We start from the raw sequence: 24,173 nt of genomic DNA on the forward strand, positions 1-24,173 counted from the left end.
AATTATGAGCCAAAAATGATTGTTCGACACATTGAGCAGACTTACCAGTACACCATCAGTTATTTGAAGGCATGGCGGGCTAAACAAAAGGGTGTTCGAGATGCGGTTCGGCACATACGAGGCATCATATGATAACCTACCTCGTATGTTATCCCAGGTTGCTGCTAGAAATCCTGGAAGCTTTTATGACACATACCTTTTACCAGCCGTGACTAGGGGACAAAGAATTATGCAACGAGCCTTCTTTTGCATAGGTGCTTCTGTTAGAGCATTTCAGTTTTGTCTTCCGGTGATCTGCATTGATGGCACATTTTTGACTGGAAGATATAAAGGTCAGATACTCACCGCAATCGATGTAGATTGCAACAACCAAATTGTTCCGCTCGCATTTGCATTTGTTGAGAATGAGAACATAGACAGTTGGTATTGGTTCCTTGAACGAGTGAAGAATCATGTTGTTGCTGCACATCCAGATGTGTGCCTTATGAGTGATAGGCATGCAGGTATCCTGCAATCAATACTGAAATTGCAACGTGGAACCGCGACAACGCCTCCATTATGGCCTGATGTCCAAAACAGGTGGTGCATTAGGCATATGGGTGCAAATTTCTATGAACACTTCAAGAACAAGGATCTTAAGAACCTGTTTAAGAGATTGTGCACCCAAAATCAACAGAGAAAATTCAATGCATTATGGCAGATGCTTGATCAGTTGACTGCAGAGCTAGTGAAGGTAAGGGTATCAGGAGCAGGCACGAGTCAGGCTGCAGAGGCTAGGCATTCAATTGAGAAGCCATTTTCACACTGGATTCGAGGTGCACCTAAGGAGAAATGGTCATTCCTTTATGATACCAACAGAATACGGTATGGTATTCAGACAACGAACCATGCAGAGTGTTTCAATATGGTTATGCGTTCTTGTCGTGCCTTTCCACTTGTGGGAATTGTTGAGTTCATCATGTATGGGTGCATGAAGTATTTCAGAGAGCGTTACACGGCTGCAAGCATAAACATTAGCAACCCCCAAATTCAGTTTTGCAAAAGAGTGACACAATATATGCAAGAGAAGATTGAAAAGGCCAAACTGCACCGCGTCATATCCACAGGTACAATGGAGCATAGATTTGAGGTTCTATGTAAGGATAGAAGTGGTCGTGGTATCCGTAGAGATAGAGTGGTACAGGAGAGTTTGATTACAGTTGATGGCAAAGCATTCTGCTCCTGCATGAAGCCTAAGTTATTGCATATGCCATGCTCCCATCTCATTGCGGCATGTGCAGAGTCTGCGTTACAGCCAGGACTATTTGTTTCACCGTACTTCAGCAAGGAAGCAGCTGTATCCACATGGGGACATGAGGTATACGGGATTGGAATTGTGGGGCCATTCACTCAGGATAATGAGAATAAGATGTTTATTCCTGATCCAGCCACTAAGAAAGGCAAAGGCCGCCGTCAGACACGTCGTATTCGGAATGGTATGGACGAGTCAGAAGCAAGCAAGGCACAAAAGCGTTGCAGCCAATGTGGATCATTGAGTCACAACTACAAGAAGTGTCCTCAGAATGCACTTCACGATGCTGCTGACGTCGGTCCTTCCGGAAATCCCAGAGATGGAGCACCTCCTACGTTCAGACGAGCATCGGCGAGAATTGCTCGTGGAAGGCATTCGGTGTCATGATCCACAATTGTATTTCATTATTTGTAATATGTAGTAATGAAATATGGCAGGTATATAATGAAGTATTATTGTATTTATGTGTCCAGTTTGTATGAAATATATATTTACCTATGTGTTCTCATATATTTTTGAATGCAGGTATGGAGATGGACTCCTTGCTAGACCCAGTGATCGACTCGAGCCACAGGTCTTACTTTGCAGCTGTTGAGCACCGAGCCCTAGAGGAGACAGGAGACAGTTTGGGCAGCGCCAGGAGTTTCCGGTGCCCACCGCGTTGGAGCGTGTCAGTCGCCAGGACCACAGGTAATTATGAATGAACTTGGCTCATACATTCGTGTCGAATCTAACGATTCTTCGTGGTCCACTTTGTAGATTGTCAAGGAGTGGCTTGCCGTGCTCTGATGATTGGCTCACCAAGATCCAGCCGTGGGTGGACCAATGGGAACAGGCAGACGAGCACTTGGTCCATCCAACAGGACCACACACAGATAGCTCCTTTAGGGCTTACCTCACCTGGTACTTACCCCGGACTCGGGCTCGTCTGGTTTTTGTTGACACTCACCCGCAGCCACACCAGGCGAGGCCTCAGGATGGCTATGCCCGGCACCACGTGGAGGCACTAGCTGGCGCGGTGAGTCTCTTGATCATATTTGCATATATATATATATATATAATCATATTCATAAGATAATTCATGTGTTTGTAACTTTACTGAATTGATGCAGCTTCGCCTTTGCAACATGATGGAGACGGACTGCTCGACTTACCTGACGAGGGTATGTACCGGATCCCCAATGACCCAGTTTGAGCAGACAGAGGCATGGTCGAGGCAGCGTGATCAGTTGCGTCAGGTAGCGCAAACTTCGGAAGCCGTGTGCAGTACAAAGACAGCCACGGGTCGTCTCAGGCCTCGTCGTCGTTCCCGTGTCCGTCGACCATGCACGGGCCGACGTCGCAGTTCTTCCCAAGTGCAGGTAACGTACATATTTCTTTAAAATTACATCAAGTGTTCCTACATATTTACTAATATCAAATACAGGATACGATCCAGCTACTGCGTTCGGCCATACTGGAATGTTTAGAGGGACAGCACTAGTTGGCGGACCGTATCCAGGGATGGTACCGGGGCCACAGATACCGGCCTACACAGGTTAATTTATGTTTCATATTTCGGTTTCTACATGTCATTACGAAATATACGAGCGTACGCTAACATCCACATTTTTGCGTAGGATTCTACCCCGATGCGGGCGCCGGACCTTCTTCTTCCTCCTTTCGACCAGATAACGAGACATTCACCTTAGACGACTTCGACAGCTTGAGTCCAGAAGAGCCTGCCGCGCAAGGTGACCCCGATGTCTTGGGGTATTCACAGCTAGGAGGAGCACCACTTGGGATCTCTCAGCAGCAGACACCGCAGCCCCTTGCGCGTCTTGAGCGACAGGTGAGGTCTCCGGATGTTCTCACCTACTCCGAGGGACATGTCCGTGCCCAGCAGAGGGCTAAGAGGGTCCGACGCCCTAGGGGTGGTTAGATGTATATGATGTTTATTTGTAATGAGATAGCCGTGGACCGCTTATTTGTATCCGATGTTTATGATTGTGGTAGGTTACTTATCATTTGTTTCTATAGATATTATTGATGTGAACTTATTATGTTTGTGGGTTCCATAATGCTCGTGAAATAAGGGAAGTTCTTGCGATTTTTTTCTGTGATTTAATGAAGGACAAGTTACGTGCGGTAGGAGTTAGCGGCCGAGATCTTGCCGACGATGATGACGAATACACGCTCGAATAGCTCAAAATAGGTCCCTGGAAAAATAAAAGTCCCTGGAAAAAAAGGGGGGGCCTGTCGCCTGTCGCCCCCCCAACGGGCGACAGGGGTCTGTCGCCCGAGGGGTGGGCGACAGGCCCCTGTCGCCCGTTGGGGGGGGCGACAGGTCTCCCCCCCCTTTTTTTTCTCCAGGGACTTCGTTGCAAATTGGAAGAAAAAAAATTACACTTTGGGCATGTCGCCCTATGGGAGGGCGACCGGAGTATATTTTTGAAATATTTGAAAACAGACATATATTTTTGAAATTTTAATTTTTAAAAAATATAAAAATGAAAAAATGTCCCGTTACTTTGTGTGCATATTGGGCTCTTGCTGGCTGTAGATGTGAGGGAAAACGGACAGCAAGTCGCGGTTTTTTTTATATATTTTTAATTCTGTTTTATACAAAAATATATTTTCGATTTGGAAATTTACAGGAATATACCCCGGCCGCCCCGTTGCCGGGCGGCCGGGACCTGGCCGCCCGGCTGCCGGGCGGCAGGGACTTGAACGAAAAAAAAGAAAAAAAAATTGCAGACAGGTCCCTAGGGCCGGTCGCCCGGCAGCGGGGCGGCCGGCCCCCCTGGCCGCCCGGCAGCTGGGCGGCCGGCTCCCAGCAGCTGGCCCAGCCCTATATAAGGTGTTTGTCCTGTCACCCCCATTTGGCTTACTAAAAATCCAGAAAAAAGAAGAGAGAGAGGGAGGGAGAGGAGGGGTGAGGGAGAGGCAAAGCGGCGAAGCGGCGAAGCCCTGTCGGATTTTCAAAGCGGCGACTTTAGGTAACTAAAATTTTCTTCATTTTATAAGTAGATTATGTTGTAAATTTTTTTGAAACAGTAGATTAGCAATCAGTTCAATTATTGTTAGGAGTGATTAGTGGTACATTTAAATGCAGTTACTTATAGTGATTAGCGTTGGTATAGTACATTTAGTGTTAGATTTAGTATTAGAAAATAATAGTACATTTAGTGTTAGATTTAGTATCAGTTCAATTAGAAAATGTTAGAAAATTGTAGAAAATTATAGAACATGTTAGAAACATTTTTAGAAAATGTTAGAAAATAGTTTAGCAATCAGATTAATTATTATTATGAGTGATTAGTGGTACATTTAGGTGTAGTTACTGATACTGATTAGCGTTGATATAGTATATTAGCAATCTGATTGCTCACTTGTGATTGCCAGGGCTCAACACCACGGCATCGTCAGGATCCACGTACATTCCATGGAATAAGGTGACGGAAACAGTCCCCCAAGGAGTCCAGGTGCCTATGTGTTTTTGCGGATCCTTGTGCAAACTAATAAAATCAAGGGTTTTGGGGGACGACTTTGGCAAGAGATTCTTCATGTGCGAGAATTACGAGTACGACCCGCACAAGCATTACGGCAAGGACCGAGCAAAGGTACTACAAAACAATATTAGAGTTTGTCACTTTCTGATCTAGTAATGACTTCTAACATGATTTGGGGAAAGACTCCACAGCCTCTATGTGATTTCGTGCAGTGGTTAGACACCGAGCAATATCAGCAGGATAAGGACCACGTGGAGCGTCAAGCAAGGTGGGCTGCACAAAGGTGGCAACGAATGCTGCATGAAGAACAGATGGAGGAGAAGCGCAAGAAAAACCAGGAAGACATTCAGAAGAGGATTGCAGAAGTGGAACGTCAGAAGGCAGAGGAACGTGAAGCTGACAGGGAGAGAAAGCGAGAGAGGGCCCGCCGTGCTAAGGAAGCAGGGTCTGAAGCTATTAGGAAGAGAAAATATCCCCGGTGCACTCAGTAAAGTACCACCATGTAATCCCGGCATTTTACATTTCCTAAGGCATGTTAGGTTTACTCACAACACGATGTTATCGTGTTGCACATGCCATGGTTTTCATTGTTCAAGTATCTAGTAGTACGAACGCCTTAGGCCTCTGCTTTGTAATCGTAGCATTGTTTACAAAACTATATTGCAAACCGAAAATTTATGATTCGTAACTACCCTTCTATTTATGAATTTTGAGTTACCACTCTCTTCTGTGCTCTTGGATTTTTCTTCCAACCATCATATATATAAGAGCAAAACAAGCTCAAATAATTCGTAATTCGTCAAGGAGAGTTGAAAAATACAGAACAAACCAAATAAAACAAAACACATAACAATTCAAATAAAGCAAAACACAGAACAATTCAAATCAAGCAAAACACAGAACAATTCAAACACAGAACAATACCTTCGTAATATTACATGCTACAATCTGGTGCAAATACATATACATACATAACGAAATGTAATTATCACATACAGGTCGGAATACATATCCATACATCTGGTTCAAATACATATGCACACATAACGAAATCAAGACGCGACGGGCTCCAAACTCCGGAGGCAATCCATCGGTGGGATTTCCAGAAGGTCCAACTTCAACACCAGCATTATCTTCTTGCATTTTAGGGCACTTCTTGTAAGTGTGACCATCTGCTCCACACAGGTTGCATATTTTTTTCTTCTTTCCTGCCTCAGACTCATCCATTCCGTTACGGATACGAAGTATCTGCCGTCGACCTACCCCTCTCCTAGCATCTGGATTGGGAATGTATATTAGAGAGATATTTGGTGTAGTGAATGATCCCAGACTGTCTATGTCATATATCTCATGGCCCCAAGTGTGCACAGCGGTTTCTTTTCTGTAATATTGTGAAACAAAAACCCCAGGATCCAACCCAGATTCTGAACATGCCGCAATGACATGGGAGCATGGTAAGTGAAGAAGCTGTGGCTTCTTGCATCTGCAAAAAACCTTGCCTTCTGGCGTTATCAAGCAATCCTGAACGACCATTTGCCTGCGGACACCCTGCCCTATCCTGTCCTTGCATGAAACCTCAAATCTTTGATCCTTTGTGCCCATAGAGACCACTCTGTGATATTGAGCCTTTTCAATCTTTTCTTTCATGTAGTTAGTGACCCTATTACAAAAAGCCACACCTGGATCATTAAGTAAGACAGTAACTGCCTGGTACCGCTCTCTGAAGTACCTTGTGCATCCCGTATATGATGAATTCAACTATGCCAACAAGAGGAAATCCACAAACATGACGCATTACCATATTGTAACATTCTGTGTGGTTGGTTGTCTCGATCCCATATCGACGACCACCAGTGTCGTATAGAATTGACCACTTCTCCTTAGGTGCATCCTTAATCCACTGTGTGAAAGGTCCGCCGTCGGAACGTCTCCGGCTGGAGGTTGAGATCTGTTCCTTTAGCAGCTCGGCGCACATGTTATCTAGCACCTGCCACAATGCATCAAACTTCCGCTGCTGATTCTGAGTGCACAATCTCTTGAACAAATTCATAAGTTCCTTATTCTTGAAAAGCTCAAAAAATTTGCACCCATATGCCTTATGCACCACCTACTCACAACATCTGGCCGTAGAGGAGGTTGTCCTCGACTTCCTTCATGTAATTGCCTTATTGCTGCTAGAAGACCAGCATGTCTGTCACTGATGAGGCAAACATCAGGCCTTCCAGCAACAACGTGAATCTTCACACGTTCAAGGAACCAGTACCAGCTCCCTGTGTTCTCATTCTCAACAAAAGCAAAGGCGATGGGAACCACCTGCTTGTTGCAATCAACTCCAATTGCCGTCAGTATTGTCCCCTTATATCTTCCTATCAAAAATGTGCCGTCAATACATAGAACAGGAAGACAATACATGAATGCCCTCACACATGCACCAAGGCAGAAGAAAGCACGAAGCAGAAATCCAGGTCCCCCATCTAAACTCGGTACAATGTAGGTATCAGCCGCGCTTCCAGGATTTCTCTGCACAATTGCTGACAGCATGTGAGGCAAGTTATCATATGATGCCTCATATGTGCCAAATCTCATCTCAAACACCTTTTGTTTTGCCCGCCAAGCCTTTGCATAGCTGATTTTGTATTGAAAACGGTCGTCGATGTCCCTCATTATCAATTTTGGCTCATAATCAATTTTGTCCAGAATCACCCCATACATCTTCTTGGCAACAAAAGTAGATGTGATGTTACGGTGAGTTTGAGCAATAGCAATTAATCTACATGTATGTGGTGTAACAATTGAACACTCCCAGTGTGTCTTGTACTTGCCCTTGTAGGCATGTACTCGCCATGTACAATCGCCATTGGCACACTTCACCTCATATTCTTTGCTGCTAGACTTGACAACTCTGAATTCCTTCCTCAACGATATAGCCCAAAGCTTCACAGCATCTTTCACAGCTTCAATGCTAGGATACTTTGCCCCCTGCACGACCTCATTCTCTCTGTATTCGTACTCATTACTCCTAATATCTTGTATCACTGGATTTCCAAAACTCTTGCCTCTCCATTCACCTAGCAATGGGAAGTCCTCATCGTCTGATGAGTCCCCACATTCTTCCATCATTCGAGCCTCTTGGTCTTCATTCTGTACAGCTTCCACAATTCCAGGTATCCGCTCACCCTCATCAGCTAAACCTTGCGGCTCAGGTTGAATGGCATGCACGTTCTGATCTTTTTTTCTCCTACCTGATCAGCTATACCTTGCGGTTCAGGTTCTGTGACATGCATGTTCTGATCTTCATTTTCTTGTTCCACTGCTTGGTTCATATGAGATGATGTACTTGTTGATCCTTCACCGAAATGGCCTGCCTTCTGGTGAATCTGAATTAACATTGCAAGAGGCCACCCGCGGTCAAGAGCTGCTTGCATGTAAGTCCGCCATTCTTCGGTGTTTGCTATAAGGATCAACTCCCAGAAATCCCCTTCAGTTCCCCAATTTATCACAGTCTGAACGGTTAGGAAATGAGTCTTTGGATTCACATTGAATATCTCGTGAAACCATTTGCGTATGGAACCAAAACTCCTCTCTAAGGGTTTATCTATTCCGCACTCTCTTCGTTCAAAAGCTGATAGATCTACTCTATACGCATCATGAGAAATATATCCGTCACCATAATAAACTTGAAAACGAAGCTTGCTCGACATATCTGGACACAGAATCATGATATTAAATTGATTGCTAATCTACTGTTTCAACAAAAATAATTACAACAAAAATAATTACTCGACATATCTGGACACACAATCATGCTATTTGTAAAGCGTAGAAGAATTTTGGTTACCTGTAGTCGCTGGCTCGAAAATCCGGCAGGGCTTTGCCTCTCTCCCTTCCTCTCTCTTTTTTCTTTGTTTCTGGAATTGTAGTGATGCAAATGAGAGGTGGGGGACCAGCCAACCCTTATATAGGGGTGCTAGAGTCGGCCGCCCAGCTGCCGGGCGACTGGCCCCAGGGACCTGTCTGTAATTTTTTTCTTCTTTTTTTTGTGTTCAAGTCCCTGCCGCCCGGCAGCCGGGCGGCCAGGTCCCGGCCGCCCGGCAGCCGGGCGGCCGGGGTATATTCCTGTAAATTTCCAAATCGAAAATATATTTTTGTAAAAAACAGAAATAAAAAATAAAAAAACCGCCAGCAAGTCCCCCGTGCGTCCTGCTCCGTCGCCCGCCTAGGAGAGAAAACAGCCGTCTCCCGCCCCCGGTTCCGCTCCCCTCCCCCTCCCAACGCCGGCTACCAACGACAAGCCGAGGCCAGCTCCGATGGCGGCGGTCGCGGCGAGGCGGCTCCGTGTGCTCAATTGCCGCGGCTCCCTCTCGCCGGCGCTCTCCACGGCGGCGCCGCGGTCCCCGCGAGGTCGGTTGCACTCGAGCCGTTCGACGGAATGCCGCTGCTGGACGGGGTTGTTTTTGCCTGCTGACTTCTGCTTCGTTTGGATTGCGCGTGCCTTCTTTTTTTTTCTTTAAACAGATCCGCGCGCGCTGTGCACGCTCTCCACCACGCTGCGGTCCGGCGCCGGCGAGGACGAGATCGAGCGCATCCGCCGCGAGTTCGAGGACGCCAAGCGCAACTACCTCAGCATCCCCGCCGCAATCAAGGACATGCCCAAGATGAACCCGCAAGGTCTGCTGGGGCTTCCTTGTTCCTCCCGTTTCGCCGTTACTCTTGAGCGCCGAAGGTCGATTTTCCTCAGACTTAACATTCCTGGGGCTGGTTGGGGTCTCTGCTTTTCAGGCATCTACGTGAACAAGAACGTCAAGCTGGATGACCTGCACGTCTACGGCTTCGACTACGACTACACGCTCTCCCACTACTCCGAGCACTTGCAGTGCCTCATCTACGATCTCGCCAAGAAGCACTTGGTCGATGAGGTTTGGCTGCTCTCTTTATTGGGCGGCACTGATGGCGGATGGTGCACTGCACTTATTGTTTCTGAGCGAGGGTGTCACGTTTTCTGCAGTTGAAATATCCAGAGAGCTGCTTGAAGTACGAGTATGACCGCTCTTTTCCTATCAGGGGCCTTTACTATGACAGACTCAAAGGCTGCCTTCTCAAGCTTGATTTCTTTGGTTCTATTGAACCAGATGGTTGCTTCTTTGGGCGGAGGAAGGTAAGACAATCACTACATTGTTCTTTCTCATTTTCCCTGAAATGGTGCATTCTTGAGCTGCTTTTCATAATATATTTAGAAGTTTGTTAATACTTGATGTTATTTGCTTTCTGTGTTACTTATCTTTGGGATATCCATACATTAATATGTAGGTTCTCACGAGTGATCATTGTGTTTGTGATTGGTTGCCGTGTACTTGTTGACTGTTGAATTCAGACTTTGGCCAATTTATTTAGGTAAATGTCAACGCTGAACATAGATTAGGTGTGTTGATGGTTCTAGAGAATTTATGTACTATTTTTATGCTTGTTCTTTGCCTTCTCCTACAATAATTACATTATGTAATCTATGTATTTTGAGTTTTTGACAGCCTATGAATACAATTTCTTATCACAATGCTTGTTAATCAGCTGAGTTTGAGTGAGATAAAAGAGCTCTATGGCACAAGGCATATTGGCAGAGACCAAGCTCGCCAACTTGTTGGGCTGATGGATGTCTTCTGTTTTAGCGAGGTACTTTTGAATTAATCAGAGCCTTAGTTCCATTCCCTTCTTTCTACACTGCATCTATTTACTTACAGAATAGTAAACTATCAGTGCCTTATAGATATGTCATGTCAACTAGAGCACCGTATTATCAACTGGTTTGGTTAATGCTTTGTTCATAGGTTAATTATACTTGATCAGTTCAGTATTCATAGAGAAACTTCTGTGTGTATCTGATCATCCTTCGAGGGCATTTAGCTGTGCATGTGGTTCTGACCTAGCACATGTGGAGCAATATTTTGCACTTGTAGACGGGATGTAGTATGTATGACATTAATAATTAGCGTTATTAACTTATTATGCACTTAGTTTAGTAGCATGTTCTGTGTTTAATTGAAGTGATTGCTGGGACATCAGATCGTGCATCTAAACTGGTGTTTCCATACTACTTTCTAACTATGAGATGTTCCCTCCCTCACAGGCATGTCTCCTTGCTGATATTGTTCAACACTTTATAGATGCCAAACTGGAGTTTGATGCCTCTTATGTATATGAAGATGTAAATCAATCGATTCAGCATGTCCACAGAAGTGGTTTAATTCACAGGCAAATTCTTTCTGAGCCCCAGAAATTTCTAATAAAAAAAGTAGGTGGCACTGCTTTTGCTGGTTTTCTATGTCTGAAGTTTCAAATATCAATGATATAACCTGATTCTGCTTCTTGTCTTCTGGCATTCTTTCTGACATGTAACTCTAAGATTGGTGCCTCATTTGTGACCTGCAGAGCCAGGTGTTCCGTTTCTTAAAGATGCTAAGAGAGAAAGGAAAAAAGATGTTTCTTCTTACCAATTCACCTTTCCATTTCGTGGATGGAGGGATGCGTTATTTGCTGGAGGTTCTTGCTAAATTTAAATCTGCTTTTATGTTTTGTCCATGCTGTTTAGCATTCAAAAGCAAGATTTTAAGGCAAAATAGATTTCTATATGATCGATGAATAACAGATATATTTTATATGACCTTTTTCTTACTTTCTGAGATCTGACATGAGCTTAGATCAATGAATAACAGATATATTTTTATATGACTTTTTTCTTACTTTCTGAGATCTGACATGAGCTTCTATCCTTTATTTTTGTGGGCTAGTTTTTTTTTTGAGAATGTGAAATCATATTTTAATTGATCACATGCAACTCTTTGCACTGCCTTGTCATATTTTTTATACTAAAAGTGAATATTTTGCATATATACATAACACAACCTTCCTTTGTTTCTAGCTTTCAGTAAGAGTTTGTTGTATTCTACTAGGCTATTTCTTGTCTAATAGTATAGGGGATACAGTTGTTCCATGCAAGCGACATTCTTTTTATTATTAGTTTTGTGTATTTTTTGGTAATGTTCTAGACAAGTACTGTATTCCAAATAGAAAAGTATCATGTCAGTATATATGGCCAGTTGTTTTTGCTCACTCACAGTTCTCCACTTGACTTTCATAATTTGGTTGGGCAGGACCAGCATTTTGATGGAAATTCCTGGAGGGAACTGTTTGATGTTGTGATTGCGAAGGCAAATAAACCAACTTTTTATAACTCAGACCACCCATTCAGGTCCTGTGGAACATCTATGTGTTACTAAAGAAAAAAGATTAATATTTGATCCTTCTTACTAAGATATGGTTGTTTATATGCTTTTTTTCCCCTTTTTCCACTGATTCATTTGTAGGTCTGTTGCTAAACTTTGAATACTAGATGAAACCAAGTTTTCATATGTACAGATTCATTAGGGCCTGCATCTATATTGCCTCCAGATATTGTTTCTTTCTAATTCTGCACTATTATGTCTACTTTAGTTCTGGATTGTTAACTATATTTGCTGCTTGCTGGTTGCTTACAGGGTGTATGACACTCAAAAGGACACCTTAGCTTTTACTGCAGTTGACAAGTTTCTGCCAGATCAAGTATACTACCACGGCTGTTTGAAATCATTTCTGCAGATCACAAAGTGGAGAGGTCCAGAGGTTGGTTATTCTGAGCGTAAAGAAGAACCAATTTCTTTATGTTTTCTCAATTTTTTCTTTTCTCTCTGAGTGATACAACTTTCACCCTTTATTCTCCCTTAAATCTCCTACAATAATTTTCATGTTAAATGTAGTTGATATCATTGTTTCATAATGGAAGCTAGCAGTCACGTATTTGCAACACCTTGCGCTCATCAGCTGTGCATTTATCATGTTTCTTGCTCATCACTTTATCCTGGTATAGTACAGTTGAATAACCCAGATTTTTTTTCTCGAACACGCAGGAGATCTGCGTAGTTTTGTATTAAGATAAAAGAGAGTACAACCAACCCAATGCAGAGGCAAATGCATCGCCTCATTAACTGAGGATTTAGAGGATTGCAAAGATAGAAAACATGACCTGAACAACAATCTAGGCCAAACAGCTTAACTAACACATAGACCACTAAGACCTCTAGCATCATCCAAATACCAGAGGTGAACCTCTTCTTTCAAATAATAACCCACATACTAAAGATATAACTTTGGAAGGTCTTCGCTTGCACTAAAATATGCACTGCCACAGTATAAATTTAAGATTTTTTCAATGTTTCATCTTGGATCTTTTTTGGCCATGTATTAGGTGATATACTTTGGTGATCATCTTTTGAGCGACTTGAGAGGACCTTCAAAAGCTGGTTGGCGAACAGCTGCTGTAATTCGAGAACTCGAGGTAGATGCTTCACTTTTTTACTTGAGATTTTCTTGAGAACACGTCAGACATGGCTGCATGAAATTAAAGCACAGCCAAATTTAATATTTCGTATTTCACCTATTGATTACAATGTCTCATCTAAGGTTGCCTTGATCCTATTGGAATGTTGGCACCTAAGAAATTTTGAGCTGAGAAGGATCGGTAAAGGGAAAAATGTAATGAAAGGTTCAGAAAGTAACCTCTTACGCTATCTTGATCACAAATCTGTTGGATATGCTGCATACGCTCCTAGGTTACATGAACAAGTTTCTACTTGTTCTTTTAAGACCTGAATGGTTCTCTTATTATAGGGTTGTCTTAACTTTATCTGACAGTCTCACACTATTTTATCGTACAAGACACGTGATTATATTGAGACGATTATGTTCTATACCATATTACAATCTTTGTGACTTGCAGGATGAAATAGAAATACAGAACGGTGATAGCTACCGGTTCCAACAGGTGTGTACTATATCATCTGCTTCTTGTGTTTGTCTATGTCACTTGATTTTATGTTCCCCTTGGGCCTTAAGCTCTGTTTGTTCTTAATTGGCTTTCAAAAGTACTTCTTTTGAACAAAACTGTGCCCAACCAAATTTGTAACAAATATTGTGACTAACAATGGAATTGAAAAAAGGAAATACCATGCTGGAACAGCTTGAAACTCGACCTGCGGGGGCTAAGACCTTTCCACACAAGAAGACCTTTTCACACAAGTAGAGAAAACCCCCGAACCCCTGCCCCACCCTTACACATCGGCACCGTAGTCCGTGTGAGACGACCAACAACCTCATCCGGGCCTTAAACCTGTGCTTTGGTGTGGGCAGACGATGGGATTTTTTTAACCCCAGCCTGAAATTCACTCCCACCAGGAGTCGAATGCAGGACCTGAGTGCTACTAGAGCCCCCTAACCAATTCAGCTAGAGGCCCATTCGCTGGAACAGCTTCAAAGGCTGACTGTGTCGAAGTGGGATTTTGTTCAGGCAGACTCACTCTAGGCTTTAGGAACTTTTGCAGCTGTTATTGCTTTGCGAAGGGCAGTGGGGCACTTGTGGGTTGGTAAATCTTACACTCCATCCTCCTGCACACATGATCTGAAACATGACACATGGGTTATCAGTTGTATTGCAAATTGATCTATAGATTGATGATGGCATTTACCTTTTTAGTTGCCATAAATGATCTTTTTATTCCTCTACATACAACATATGCTGTTTGTCAGTCCCTGATTTTCCATCCACATGGATGCTTATCAATTTACAGAACTATATGTTGCATTGCAGGCAAAATTGAGTATAATTCATGATCTTCTTGGGAAAGTCCATGCAACCGTGGTTAGCACCGAGAAAGGCCAAGTTTACAGAGCATTACTTGATGAATTGAATGCAGAAAGACGACAATGCCGATCTGGGATGCGAGATCTGTTCAATAGCTCTTTTGGTGCAACTTTTCTTACAGATACAGGAAGGGAATCATCATTTGCCTATCACATTCATCAATATGCAGATATTTACACAAGCAAGCTCGAGAACTTCTTATCATATGCCCCTGAACCTTGGCTTCATCCACCTCATGACATAAAGATCATGCCACACAACGCGAAGGTAGTTTAAATTCTCGTAACAGAATCTAATTCAACCTGTTAAGTTCATTCCAATAACTACTTCCTAGAAACTCAAGATATAGTTAGCTGGTTTGCATTACTCTTATGAGGGAAACAAGCTAGAAATTTCATCGAAACTGAACACTGATTATCAAATAATAGTCTCCATTATTATAGTTTTCGTGATTTTTTGGGGGAACAAATGCTGATATTTCGAAGTATTGAGTTGGAATAATGATTTTGGACATTCTATGTTGTAGGTCCCAGCAAGCCTTTTCAGTACCTCTTAGTTCATTCTACCTTTTTTGGTTGGAGAAGGTAGTACCCATTATGGTTTCTGTGTGAGACCACGTGACAGGACTGTGGACTGCTGCGGCCTTCGCTTAGGTTAGGAATAAAGCACCGGAGATGCATGTCCAGCAGACCAAGCAGCAAGCTAGCAGTCATTCTGGTTTGCCATGAAAATGCAGCCATGTGAGTAGGTGACTCTTTTGCCTGTATGAGGAAGCTTCTAGCTGCCGCTCAAAAAAAAAAGAAGAAGAAAAGCTTCTGTCTGAGAAGCCTGCTTCCTTTTGTTCAACTTCTATGGATATTCTTAATAGTAAAGATGAACCCGATGCCCTAACAATCTGTATGACTGTCAAATGTCAATTGGAGTTACATGCAACCTATCTTGTCTTCCAGTTTACTTCCCATCGAGCAGAAAATATTTTGGGCTCGGAGGAACATTTTAGGGTAAATTATCAAACATCTATTTGTTCTTGTTTGCTACTGGAATGCCATCTTGATTTCCGTTGTTTCTGATCCTGGAGACTGGCTGGAGTTCCAGTTCTTGCTTGCTTGACCGTGAAGACCTGACATCACAAGAGTAACATTCATTAGGGGGGAGTCAAAGCAAACAATCCAGCACATATTTCTGGTACATGAATAACAACAGAAATTTCTGACAACAGGATCAGTGAATAACGGAGTTTTACCTCTGACGAAAACTTGATCTGTTTGCGCCAGAAGGGCTCGCACCTGCAGGTGCACATTAATGTCCAACGTCCTCATATTGTGATGGTGAAGCACACCTCTTTTTTTTCCAGAAGAACAAGCAAAAACGCATTAGAAAGTGGTTTAGAAAAAAAAGGGTCAAAAAGATGGTTGTGCAGACCCTGCTTCCAAATTCCAGAGAGAGATACTCACATTCCTACGGGATGTTGTCTCCTCCAGTGTGCACCTTTCATCGTTGAGTCGACTCTTTCGCTTAACCTTCAAAGCTTTAATGCATTTGAGGAGGAAATACAAGAGAGCGACGCCAAGGAATAGCATTGTCAGGATCTTACTTACTATCAGCCATCCAAGCACTGAAAGTATAGAAGGACAGATCAAAGATGTGTTCCATATTATATGGTCATAAACTGTAAATTACCAACAAAGGAAAGCAAAAATAGTAATCTGAATATTATGATCCTTCTTGCTTACAGTTATCTATTTTATCTACTTTTGTGTTGTTCTTATGTTTTGTTTTGATTTTGAATAGACGAACAGTCTTTGCAGCGGACAGTGACATCCCCATCATCTGTGAACAGTCAGGGTAGCATCCATAGTTTCCCGGCACCATATCCTATGGAAACCAAAGTCCTTGTGCAAACTTTAGAAACTCCAACAGAGACCACTGGATCTCCATCCGAGGGCACGGATTAGAGCTGGGGATTTTTTCATTTAGACGCCCGCCCCTCAACCCACCTGGCCTGCGATTTTTGCAAAAAAAAAAAAAAAAAACCCCTCCATCCGTAACCCCACGCGCCGTTAGCTGCCGTTCCGTCTCCCTCCACCCCGTCACGCGGATCGCTCCTAGGCACCTCCGTTCGAGTGCCTGCCCTAGGCGCCGCCGGCCTCGTACAAGCTCCAGCAGCGCCGCCCCTCCGTTCTTCTCTGTCTGGGCCTCGCGCAGGGCATGGCGCTTCGTCTCCCCCAGACGCCGCCGCCTAGGGTTTCCTCCGCCTCCCTCGGGTCGCCGCCTCCATCCACCGCCTCGTCGGGTCGCCGCCGCCCTCCGCTGCCTCCTTCAGGTCGCCACCCCCCCTCCGTCGCCTGGGTCGCCAACCCCCTCGTCGCGTGTTACTGCTACAATCCAGTGCTTGAGAAAGGCCTCTTAATGTAATTTTTCACATAATTTCCAGATTGTTTCACTAGGCGTAAAGCCTATGGAGGTCGTATTTGACAGTGGTAGCACCTATACCTACTTTACTGCCCAGCCATACCAAGCTGTTGTCTCTGTGGTATATTTCAGTCATTTGTGTTCCAATTCCCATGAATTTTTAAGGAAACAAACAGTAAACTAATGGTACTCTGACCTTGCAGCTCAAGGGTGGTCTCAGCAAGTCACTTAAACAGGTGTCAGATCCTGAGCTGCCTCTGTGCTGGAAAGGGCAAAAGGCATTCAAATCTGTGTTTGACGTCAAGAAGGAATTCAAGCCATTGTCTCTGAGCTTTCCCAATGCCAAGAATGCTATCATGGACATCCCTCCTGAAAACTACCTAGTTGTCACTGTAAACACTCGAGACTTAACTGACTAGCATCAGTGAACCACAATGTTTTACAGAATGAAACGATTGCTAAATGTCTTCTTACATTTTGTGCCAGAAAAATGGAAATGCGTGCTTGGGCATCCTTGACGGAACGGCAGCTAAGCTGAGTTTCAACGTAATTGGAGGTACAAAGTCCAGTCATACAAGTTCCTGAAATGTCTACAACCTGAACACTTTCATATTGCAATATTGATCAGAATTTGTTTCTGATGGCATATTTCATCTGACAACCTTCAAATACTGATGTCCTTTTTTGGCGGTAGTTGCAGTGGATGCCTCCAAGGATGGAACAAGTGCATGATGAGGCAGTCGAACAATATTTCTCCATGGAAGAATATCAAGTCCAAGCTTTGATTGAAGGCTCCAGCAATTGTTTAGATTGAATTGTGTTCAGTCCATTTGTACAAAAAAGAATTGATGAGCTTGAATTGTGTTATGTCATTTGAAATGATTTAGATTGAATTGTACTCTATCATCTGAAAATATGTAATGGAATTGTGTTATGTCATTTGAAATGATTTAGAATTCCAACTGAAGTCGATATACATCCACCAAACGAGGTGGATCCTTTTTATTTGTTGCTTGAAAATGTTGCGTGATCTGTAACAAGTAGTATGTGCCATGTGAATTTGCTGCATTGTCAATGGTGTGGTCACTGGTCAGGTTTGGTGGTGCTTGTTTGCTTGTCAAGCTCCTGTATTCCTTGATGAATGGAGTGGCAGAATCATGCTGCATTGTCAAGCTCCTGTATTAACTTGTTAAGTCAGTTTGAATGTATTTGGGTTCACATCAATTTGGAGCACCGTGGATCATGCTTCGGTTCAGTAATTAATCATTATTAATTATACTTTTCAAGAATTAGAAACTCTGAATCATTGTCAGGTTGTATGTATGGAAGTAAACTAGTCTTTCATCTGTTATTAAGTACTGAAGGTTAGTTTCTGAAAACATTGTTATATTTAAGTATCTGCTCCTTGATCCACAGGGATTTGGGCAACGCACGAATCTCAGGGCCATTGCTTCCAGATCTTGGAGGACTTGTGAACCTCCAGTACCTGTATGAATTGCTTAAAAAGCAGCAACGAACTGCAATGATCAGTGATTACATTCAGAATGACATTTTTCTGAATCTTTACATGTCCATGTTTGCAGTGAGTTGTATGGCAATAGCCTGATCGGTCCAATACCAGCAATACTAGGCAACCTTACTAATCTTATCAGCTTGGATCTTTGGGAAAATCTGCTTACCGGCCCAATACCAACTTCGCTCGGCACCATCAGCACGCTGCGATTTCTGTATGCACCATTTACAGGATTTTTCATATGCTTTTTATGAGGCTATGTTGAATTCTAACTATTTCAAAATTGTTAATGCACTGATGTTCTTCTGGAGGTTGTACCAGAACAACCTGACAGGGTCTATACCGCCATCATTAAGCAATCTGACGAGCCTTCAGGAACTGAAACTTGAAAAGAATGCATTCAGCGGCTCTCAAGATCGGACGCCTGGTCCATGGTGGCGGCGCTGTAGGGCAATCGGAGGGCGGCGGCGCTGTAGGGCAATCGGAGGGCGGCGGCGCTGTAGGGCTTCGGAGGGCGGCGCCGCTGATGGAGATGGAGACCGGCGGCGCTGGTGTTGCTGTTGGAGGCCGGCGGATCCCTAGGGCCGGCATCGACGGGGGCGGGACCTCCTGGGCATCGATGGGGGGCGACGGGGGCGAGAAGCAAACGGACGTGACGAATGGAGGGGATGACGGACAGAACGGAGGGGTGACGGCCCCGTGGGGGTAGCGGATGGAGGGATTTTTTTTTTTGCAAAATTCGCAGGCCAGGTGGGGCGAGGGCGGGTGCCTATATGCAAATTGTTCCCAGATCTGTCCAGCGCCCTCGGATGGGGATGCAGTAGTATCCGTTAGAGTTTCCAAAGTTTGCACAAGGACTCTGGTTTCCATAGGATACGGTGCCTAGTTTCTCAGGTCGTCTACAGTGATGGATAAGGTTGTTCCATTGCTCGGACCCTGCAAGAGAAACATCTCAAACTTCACTCTGAATACACCGGAAAGTGAAGAAACAACATTTTCCTATACATTTTTTTTGGGTCAATTAGCTACTTAATCAGTCGTCATTCGCCAATCGTCCTGCTAAAAGAAATCATGCAAGGAATGGATATTCGTGAAATGAACAGCTGCAATGTTCCAAGAGAATTGAAGATTTACTTGGTAATGCAGCTGCTCCATCGCATTGTTGCAGTCCTGGACCATCCCACGGAACCTGACGGCAGTTTCTTTCAGCACAAAGTGATTCTCAATGTTCACATACGTCTGAATCGGCTGCCAATGGCTGACGCCTTCGGTCTTCACCTCCACACTGGGAATGGTACTAGCCGGCAACCTCAGCGTCAACGTTCCCTCACACACTTCGAGGGAGAGCACTAGCGAAAAATGAGACTTGTTCCCTGTGAAATAGGTAGACGCTATAAGTTTAGAAATAGTAAAGTTTTTTCTTCTTCTAACAATGCAAAAAAAAAAGAGGAGCATATACTTTAACTAAGAAAATGGATTCCTCATTCAACATCAACAAGTATAATATAATGCATATAAAGTACCAGGGAAACTGCGAAGATCAGGATCATAAATGGAAAATTGGAATGTATCCCTGCTCTTGTTGTAGATTTGATGGCCTTCCCTTGATTCGTTCCCACCCAAGAAAATTGATGCTGGAGCTAGTATCACTGGACGGTCATTGATTGGTTCAACGTATATCGGGATCTGAGCGTCTTCTACACCATTTCTGTTCATGGAGTGTAGCGCTATAACATCATCTCCACAGAAGTCCTCGTTTCTGCACATGGTGATATTATGATTATTATAAGCGAAAGATTGGCAAGACTCTTGTAGAATATCAGGGCTTGTACAAGACTAGGGAGAGTAAGATTCTTGATTAGTACCCAAGGTACTGCAAAAATTGTAGAGCTCCATTTATCGCTTCTATTGTTCCTTCCAACATCAGGTCTTTGCCAGTTTTACCACCTTTGCTGACTGAAAGTACATCAGCTGACGACTGTTGAAGCTTCATTGGCGACAGAGCAAGGGACACATTTCCAGACTGCGCGTTCACTGTAACAGATATATTCTCTGTTGTATCTGAATAGGCTATTTTGATCCCTGGAAATCCACTGCCGAAAACATATCCATATTTGATTAGTTTAGAACCCGAATAGAAGAGGCTAAACCTTTAGCTTATAGATAAAAACAATAGAATAAATACAAGTATGTAGTGCTTAAGCAGAAAGCAGCATGGCTTACCCAAATTGTGGGCTGACGGTATCTTCAGTAGCATGCAACTTCTGCGGTAAAGATATGAACTGAGGTGGTCTGCAGATGACAGATATGAAAACTGTTGCAGTGACGACATTGTTATTATCATCGGATATTGTGTATGAGAATGAGTCACTCCCAAAGAATACATCAAAGGGCGTGTAACGATACATGTGGTTGAACTGCAGGATTGATCCATGAAGTGGCTTCAGAGAAAAGGAAAATTTGTCATTTGTGAAGTCACGAGGAAATAAAGTAACTTGGAAATTTTGTAGTACATTATCAATAAAGACTGGGCTGTGTGCATTGCCAAGCTGTTGGCCTGTAGCTAGAGACTGGGCTGTGTGAATCACCAAGAAAAAGAACTTACATATTTGTTCGATAAAAGCACTCAAGAGAAATATTGTAAATACAATTTGGTTGCAATAGTATACTTTTTTTTGACACAAGTTCCTTTCTTTTTGTAGCAACATGTAGGGTGTGTTTGGCAGGGCTCCGGCTCTTCCAAAAACAGCTCCGGCTCTGGCTTTTCAGATGGAGCGGCTTTTCTGGTGGAGTTGGAGCCGTTTTAGAAAATGTTTGGCAAAACAGCTTCACTTGTTAGATTGATGTGTAAGCCGCGTGAAGCCACGATTTCATGGCTTCACCTTGCCTGTGTAAGCCGCTGATGGCTTCAGGACCGGCTTCACACGTGAAGCCGGTCCCAAAACAAACGTTTGGGAGGGCTTCACCTGAAGCCGCTCGTGAAGCCGCCGGTGAAGCCCTCCCAAACGGGGCCGTAGTACGTTGAACTATTACATTGCAAAAGCTCAGTTTAGATGGTTAGCATGTCTAGCAAGGATTGATGGCAGGTTTACCAAAGTGAAGAGACTATCACTATGAGGTGGAGAAATTAAGAAATACTTATTTCACAGAATAAACTTACAGATGAAAAGTTAGCTATTTCAGCTTTACTTCCTACAATGTGGTCATTTGAAAGTACATCGAACAAAACTGATCCATCCTCCCGTACTGAAACATTATCATTTTTAACATCTGAAAAGTATTCATCTGCAAAGAGATACAGCTCATCTGAGTTACTCGACAAATAAGCAGAGAAATTGGGAATGCTCAATATGTTTCAATATATAACAACAAAAGTTATTCTCTACCAACTAGAGCTTAATAGCATATCTCATCAAACCAATATCTTTTCTTTTTGTATTAAACTGACTAAAAAATTACCTGGAAAAACTTCGACTTGGAATGGACATGGAGCTATTGTATATGAGCACCGCACCTGTGGTTTTGGGTTACTACTTGATTTTGATGCAAATATGTTTTGCTTGCATGCTCATGGGCTTGCTTGGGATGGAGTGGCATTTATAGGATCCATAGCTCAAGAGAAGTGGAGCTGCACAAATAGTGGTTGGGCTCATTGGTGGCTGGAACTTGTGGTGTTGTGGCCGCTGGACGGCTGGATTTTGCTTCCAGTGATGCGTCTTGTCGGGGGTAGTGGAGCAAGGACGGTGTGCGTGCAAAGCAATGGACCTTATTACATACTGACACGCGCTTCAGTTCCATGCTACGAGAAGGAATAGTGCAAGCGTCGCTGCATTGAAAAGTGACGTGGTTTTGACTTGGGCAGTAGTAGGTCTTCCTGGTGGGACAGACCACTGGGAAGATTCTGGAAGCACTTGCTTTTTATCCTTTCAGTTTTAGCTAATGGATGCATGTGTGATTAGTGGAAGCTTACTTGTAAGCCTTATCAAGCTAGTGCTAGTCCTGTTCTTCTGCCTGTGCTTTGTGCTATCAACGTCAGCGTTGACGACGCCTCCGATTGGCATTCCTTCTCTGTTGACAGTGTCATTAATTTTCAAGTTGTTAGCCAGGCAACATACTCACAGCCACATATGCAGCGCAGAGGGTTATCAACTCACAGTTCTAAACAGAGGAACACGCTTCTTGGTCATGGCCGTGCGACCATGTAGTGAAGACTTTAGATAATGACATATGCATTTTTTTTCGCGACCGTGCTTGGGCACGTTTTTCATTAAGAAGGGAAGAGGTGTTACAAAAGAGTCAGTTTTAGAGCGAGAACCGACTTAAGACAAACCGCCATACTCGATTACACGACCCCCGTTGCGCGACCCGGATCCCTACCTAGTTTACACACTGCCTGCTCAAAGCACCTAAACCCTGCTTGACATATGCATACTAGTAAAAGTAACAATAATATATGTTTTCAAAGAAAATAGTGTAAAACATTTAACGGATTACATGACACACGTAGTAGCTAGCTGCAATCTTAATTACTATGCATTTGTCGTTTGCTAACTATCCATATGATTACTGAAGATCAGGTCTTCAAGGTAACATGTGCGCACATATCAGTGGTGTTCTTGTCCACTTTGAGATCCTGTACTGGACCTTGCGCTTGATCTTGCACTGGACCCGGAACTTGATCCTGCTGCACCGGACCCAGAGTGCGACCCAGCATTGGAGCCTGAACTAGAACCTGCGGAAAACGAGGCACTTGTTGATCCAGCACTTGAACTACTTGCAGACCCTGAACCTGAACCGGAAGCTGAACCACCGTTACCACTACCAACACTGCCTAATCCAATGCCGACGGCAGCACCGAGTCCAATCCCAAGGCCCCCTCCAGAGCCTGCTGACCCTGAACCCGAACCAGAAGCCGAGGCTGATCCTGAACCGCTAGACGCTGACGCTGAGCCTGACCCAGAGCCTGAACCGCCTGAGCCACCGGCACCTCCCAGACCTATACCAACTCCGACACCAAGCCCAAGACCCAGACCCCCCGACCCTGACCCAGAGCCTGAGCCTGAGCCTGAGCCTGAGCCTGATCCCGAGCTACCAGAACCAGACGAAGACGCTGAACCGGAGCCGGAGCCGGAGCCCCCGGCACCAACGCCGGCGCCGACGCCGATCCCGATCCCGATCCCCAGGCCATTCCCGAGGTTGATGCCAAGGTCCTTCCGAGCAGCACGGCGGGTCTCGATCTCACCCACCGCCGGCGCCAGCGACGACACGGCGACCACAAGCACAATTCCTAACGGGACGGCCTTCGTGCAGACCATCGCGCCTTGTCTCGATCGATGAGTACAAAAAATCAGGCTGCTATGGGCGATGCAAACTCTGGCGCAGGCAGACCCATGGGAATTTATAGTTCGATTCGATCAGATCATCAGGACCTCCGTGCGTCCTGGTGATCGGCAATAAGGTCTTTTCCTGAGTGGTGTGGTTGTTGAATCGCGCGCGTGCTTGCGCCGGGGACGCTCCGTCCGTACATGTGGCGCCTTAGCCTTTGTGCTTTGCTGGGCAGAGAGAGAGAGAGAGAGAGAGAGAGAGAGAGAGAGAGAGAGAGAGAGAGAGAGAGAGAGAGAGAGAGAGAGAGAGAGAGTACTCTTGCCAAGGCAGGGCCGCCGGGCGTGCTCACGGCCATGCATGGTGTGGTGTGGCATGTGGGCGGCCGGTATAGTCGCTGCCGGCGAGCGCGGTTGC

The 24,173-nt window shown here is 44.3% G+C and overlaps 2 protein-coding genes across 2 annotated transcripts; one reads left to right on the top strand and one right to left on the bottom strand.

The window, feature by feature from the left end:
- Positions 1 to 8,975: 8,975 nt before the first annotated feature.
- Positions 8,976 to 15,444, top strand: LOC120695702 (5'-nucleotidase domain-containing protein DDB_G0275467-like). Its single transcript, XM_039978924.1, has 13 exons — positions 8,976 to 9,183; positions 9,298 to 9,450; positions 9,562 to 9,698; positions 9,788 to 9,937; positions 10,348 to 10,449; positions 10,904 to 11,068; positions 11,206 to 11,316; positions 11,928 to 12,025; positions 12,312 to 12,435; positions 13,058 to 13,147; positions 13,589 to 13,633; positions 14,456 to 14,776; positions 15,036 to 15,444. Exons 1-13 carry the CDS (start codon positions 9,090 to 9,092, stop codon positions 15,063 to 15,065), a joined length of 1,620 nt encoding a protein of 539 aa, XP_039834858.1. The 5' UTR covers positions 8,976 to 9,089; the 3' UTR covers positions 15,066 to 15,444.
- LOC120695354 (protein GAMETE EXPRESSED 2-like) lies at positions 15,084 to 23,749 on the bottom strand. Its single transcript, XM_039978627.1, has 12 exons — positions 23,079 to 23,749; positions 22,405 to 22,502; positions 21,894 to 22,001; positions 21,595 to 21,719; positions 20,658 to 20,875; positions 20,300 to 20,527; positions 19,958 to 20,193; positions 19,569 to 19,807; positions 19,338 to 19,370; positions 18,601 to 18,646; positions 15,753 to 15,795; positions 15,084 to 15,629 (listed from the first exon to the last, which is right to left on the bottom strand). The coding sequence occupies exons 1-12, from the start codon at positions 23,747 to 23,749 to the stop codon at positions 15,527 to 15,529; spliced, it is 2,148 nt and encodes a 715-aa protein (XP_039834561.1). The 3' UTR covers positions 15,084 to 15,526.
- Between the last annotated feature and the right edge of the window lie 424 nt (positions 23,750 to 24,173).

The sequence above is a fragment of the Panicum virgatum genome, chromosome 2K (genome assembly GCF_016808335.1).
Source record: "Panicum virgatum strain AP13 chromosome 2K, P.virgatum_v5, whole genome shotgun sequence".
Taxonomy (NCBI): Eukaryota; Viridiplantae; Streptophyta; class Magnoliopsida; order Poales; family Poaceae; genus Panicum; species Panicum virgatum.